Raw genomic sequence first — 5,000 nt, forward strand, 5'->3', positions numbered from 1 at the left:
ACGATTTTGCGACTAAATTCGTATCTTGTCGCAAAATTGCGACTGGATTTTTTCGCCAATTTCAAGCCCTGCGGTATCATATGTGTCCGACATAACTTGACAACGTTATGTAAAACCGGGGAAGCAACAAAATCGTTTTGATCCCCAAACAAATCCGTACATTTGCGGCCACATTTGTAACCCTTGGACTGACTGTTCATCCCGGAACGACCATGAACGCTTTGAGGGTACGTTTTAAGATGCCCGAGAACTTAGTCCTCTTATCTTCAATATTCCGAGATCAGCCGATATTTCGTTTCGAGATGCAAATTACAAAAAGCCGGTAATTGTCAGGGCCTGTGTTGTATTCAAACATGTGATGACATTTACCTTTAGAATAGCCATACAGATCGACTCGAAGAGCAATTCCTGCATTGAAGCTCCTTGGATAGAAGCGGATAGCTTTTGTGTAAATTTCACCTGGAAGAGCATTTCTCTTGACTGTATATACATCTGTATTTCCGAAAAACGTCTTCACTTTGCCATTCTCCTGGAAATTAAAGAAAGCATTAAAAAACAGGGAAAGCGGTGTCACTGAAGACGAACTCTGAGCACAAAAAGTACGAAAATACTCAGACAGATTAGTGTTGGATTATACTTAAATATGACCTATTAAATTACCTAAATTTTGTTTGCATTTTGAGGCAGAAGTTATTTGCCTTTCCCAATTAGGCGAGTAGCAATTATTAGTCTTGAATTAAGTCTTTTACCGCCATGTTTTGCGTGACGGAAACGTGACAAGACGTGCAGATTTTTCTGAGATGGGTGGGGGTGGGTATTTCAAGCCTTGTTATAGCAAGTATTTTCATCTTTTATAACTCTTTAATTCTGATGGCAAATCAAGATATCGAGGGTTCGCATTTTTACGGAAATAGAAGTCAATTAAAGTTCTTCAAGAAAACAAAGCTGTAATTTGTAAAAAACCTCGCTTGAAGGGTTTACCTGTATTTTTGGATGCGAAGGGAAAGGCCCTGGAAACCTTGTCTATTTGTCACGCACCTTTTAATTTTCTCTGGAGGATAAGTTTTAAGCGCACTAAATCACGTGTAAAGCTTAAGCACGCACATTTTTCAGACGCCGAAGGCAACCGGAAGTGAGTTATTTTCCCTTTTAACTTGTCTTCACACAACCACATTTATATCGCTCTGTATCTTTTCACTCTTAGATACCCTAAGTTTAAAAAGCAGGGAGAGACCGCTATCCTGGCGTGCCAAATTTTCACTTCCGGTTGCCGTCCGCGTCTAAAAAACGTGCGTGCTTAAGCTCCCTCCTTCTTTCACGTCACGGCTGTCCACAGCAATGTCTTCGCGTAGGACATCAAAGTCGAGTTTGTCCGGCTAAACACCTACTCATGGTAGGTGAGGTGCGTTTTGGAATTTCCAGGAATTTCATCTTAACACATGTCTCATCTCTATACAGTAACGGTAATTTCTGAGAACAGGAAAGCATAATATCAACATCAAATGTACCTTCACATCTCTCCACATCTCTTGTGAAGATCTGTAAGGATCCAGGTACTTTAGCGTGTATGTCCTTGTGTACTCTGAACCTCCATAACGTCCCTGGGTAGCTACGCCTGTTATGTAAATAGCACTAGACAGCCTGGCCTAAATTAAACAAACCAGAGATTTTTTCCTCCCTTTTTAACTTGTGCTCTTCACGTTTCGTGCGTGGCCTTTACAGAACCGTCCTTTTTTTTCGTAAAGGTTTCATATAAAAGGTCATAAAGCGTTTTTTTTTCAAAAGGTTTACCTGGACTGAAAAAGGAATCTTTTTTCCTGATTAAAGAAAACGAAAATTTGGGTCCCTTGGACTCGGATAAAAGGAAAAACACTTTACAGGCTTAAAGCTCGCATATTTCTCTCCTAACAGATGCATTTTCTCGCGTTTGGAATGCACGAGTTGCTACGTACGTGGTCTGTAACTGTTATTTAAAATTACGGCCCGGCCAAAACGATAAATGATGGGCGATCAAACATGTTGAACCAACAACAACAACATTTGCTTTGTTTTCCAGTTGGATATGCGAAAATTTTCTCGTTTGGCCAGGCTCAACTCGTCTCAAACCAAACCGAACCGTTGCACGTGTGCGCGCATTGTTACTACAAATTAAGTCCTTACCATAGAAACTTTTTAATTATTTCTCCATAATTATCTAAACAATTTATTTCCATCAATTAAACTTTCCAGTTACAGATCTCCTATTCCCCCAATCGATAGGGAGTTTAATTAAGAAACGACGGCGGATACGGCAACGTCAACGCCACAAAGCAGGAACGTTAAACGTTAACGTTAAAAAAGGAAAAATAATCGTGCGGCACCCACTTCAATGCATTTATTTACCGTACCACACAAAACAAGGTGAAATCACCAAATTTTAAGTTTTTAAGACAACATGAACATATAACATTTACTTTCAAACGTTTGATACTCATCCAGTTACAATATATTTCGTCCGTATTGTACAACGCGAACAAGCCGAGGACGAAATACTTGCGATGGCGCTAAGTTATAATTTGAAGAGACGTTTTTATTGACGTTCCCGTTGTCCGTTTGTAAACTCCCTAATGTTGAGGGATAGCACGATTATTTCTGAAAGAACATTTCTTTGGGAGGAGATATCGTCGTGATTTTGTTTGTAGTTATTGTCCAAAAGGATGAAACTTGAGAAAGGTGTCAACTAGCGTTGTCCAGGATTGTAAAGCTGAGAAAACGATCACTTAAACAAGGGCTATTAGGGGCAGTTAAAATGAGAAAACTTCCCCGGCGCGAGTTCCATTCCGGGATGACTACTTGATTTCGGTTCAAGACCCGCTCTGACCACTCGTTGAATTTGTTCCTGGTAGTCCCTGGTTCAACTTAGCAACTGCACTTGTAAATAGCCAACTTGTTTGCCTCCGGCCAGTTGGGATTCTTAACAGTTGTTGTTGATGTTCTGTTCTGTTGTTTCGTTGTGTTTCATTGGCCCTGAAAAGCCCCTATGTGGAGCGGTCAATTAAGTATGTATTGTATTCTATTGTATTGTATAACTAGTGTTTGTTCCTCCTTTACAAGACACTGTTGCGAGATTTCGTACCGGAATGAAATTCTCGCTCCGATACAGAAACCGGAGTGAACTCTCGCCTGTATGACTCGGTCCGATGAGACACTTTCCGGTGGTACCATGTAAACGAGCGCAAAGCCACAACAGGGAACCGGAGTGACCTCGCTCCGGGACGAAAGTCACGGGCCCGGTGTCATGTAAACACCCCCTAACTTATGCTCTTCGATTCGGTTCTGAAATGGGATAACTGTTTTGTTAGCATTTCAAATGGAATTTGTACCAAGGATGAAAACAAAACGAAATTCCCGGATAGGAAAAAGCAATGCGACCGGCCAAAGTGAGCTTAACGGTTAGAATCGAATCCTTACCTCCAAATATTCAGAGCTAATATTATTTGTCGCGGGCATCCACCCGCCAGTGCCTCCAGTGTATCCTAGCGATGCGTAAGAGGGGTAGTAATACGTTCTTGAATATGGCCATGAAGAAGAGTTATGTACTCTTGTAGAAGAAGCCGTCAATTGACTCCCGCTTACACCACGGGAAGTCGCTTCATTTTCTAATAATAAAAAATTAGATATAACTTTAAATGAATGAAACAAACTTATATATTTGGAGTGCGGGTTACAGATGAAAAGGAGAGGTAGTCCTCACTTATCTGGACAATTTCAGCAATTCTCTCTGAAAATTTTCGTGTGCTGCTTTGTTAGTGATTAGTTTCGATTTAATTCGTTTTTCAGTTTTCTGTATATTAGAATTTTAACATTATTTAGCTACTCTTTACCTTGTTGTACTTCCTCATCCATTTTGTAGGGCAAAAATATATTGGCCTTACTATCACTACAGGATCTATTTCTGTGAATTGTTCTGTACGTCACAGCAATGGCACATTTCGCCGTTACAGGACTTCTCGTCGTTGTTACGATCTGTGTAGATTCTCCGGGATGCAAACGCCATAATGAGTTTTGTGACTGGCACAGAAAGCATCATGCTACTAGTGTTTACAAGTTGACTTCAAAAAGTAAAAGAACTCGTAAAACCTAGTTGAATCATGCTCCAGTTTTAAGCCTTTTGACATTGATAACGAGCCAGTTATTCGCCCTTAAAAAAGTGATAAATTCTTGGGAGGCAAAGGCGCAAATGATGCCAAACATTCTTTGAAAAAATTCAAATTATAAAAGCATTTAAGCTCAGAGATTATTTGGTATATCGGGTTCAATTTTTTTTTATTTTTACAATAAGCCGGTAAATGTCAGGGCATCTGTTGTATTCAAACATGTGATGATGTTTACCTTTAGGATAGCTGTACAGATCGACTCGAAGAGCAATTCGTACATTGAAGCTCCTTGGATAAAAACGGATAGCTTTTGTGTAAATTTCAGCTGGAAGAGCATTTCGCTTGACAGTAGTTACATCTGTATTTCCGGTAAACGTCTTCACCTCGCCATTCTCCTGGAAATTAAAGTAAACATAAAAAAAAGGGGAAAGCCATGTCAACGCAGACGAGTTGTATCATTTCCCTCGCCAAACGCGAGCCCGAGCCAACCACGAGCCACGAGCCAACCTCGAGTCAAGCCCAAATGTTGGATTTTTTTCCATTTTGGAGTTTCATGGCCACAGAAAAGCAATTAAAAGCTTGTAGAAATAATTTGCCATGAAATATGCTCGCCATGAAGGAGTTTCGCCAATTGTTACAAAACGTACTTACTGTAGGTGTGATTGTGATAGAACCCAAAACCTTGGATGCCACTGATATCTCCATTCACAGCAATGCTGTGCTTCAAGGTTCTTGGACAACTTTACCCATAAAACCCGTACACAAGGAAGAAATACATTGCGCATGATTCCTCTGATAAAATTGTGTCCTACCGAAAAACATGTCCACCATCAATAGCTCACTTTGAAAAAGAATGATAGCCTG

General features: G+C 40.3%; 1 protein-coding gene across 1 annotated transcript in view; it reads right to left on the reverse strand.

Annotated features, from left to right (window-relative positions):
• Positions 1 to 5,000, reverse strand: part of LOC138014068 (uncharacterized) — a 134,135-nt gene that overhangs the window by 114,954 nt on the left and 14,181 nt on the right. Inside the window, 4 exon segments of the mRNA XM_068861097.1 lie at positions 370 to 529; positions 1,509 to 1,646; positions 3,451 to 3,638; positions 4,372 to 4,531. Of these exon segments, the coding sequence (XP_068717198.1) occupies positions 370 to 529; positions 1,509 to 1,646; positions 3,451 to 3,638; positions 4,372 to 4,531 (646 nt within the window).

The sequence above is a fragment of the Montipora capricornis genome, chromosome 8, assembly GCF_036669925.1.
Source record: "Montipora capricornis isolate CH-2021 chromosome 8, ASM3666992v2, whole genome shotgun sequence".
Taxonomy (NCBI): domain Eukaryota; kingdom Metazoa; phylum Cnidaria; class Anthozoa; order Scleractinia; family Acroporidae; genus Montipora; species Montipora capricornis.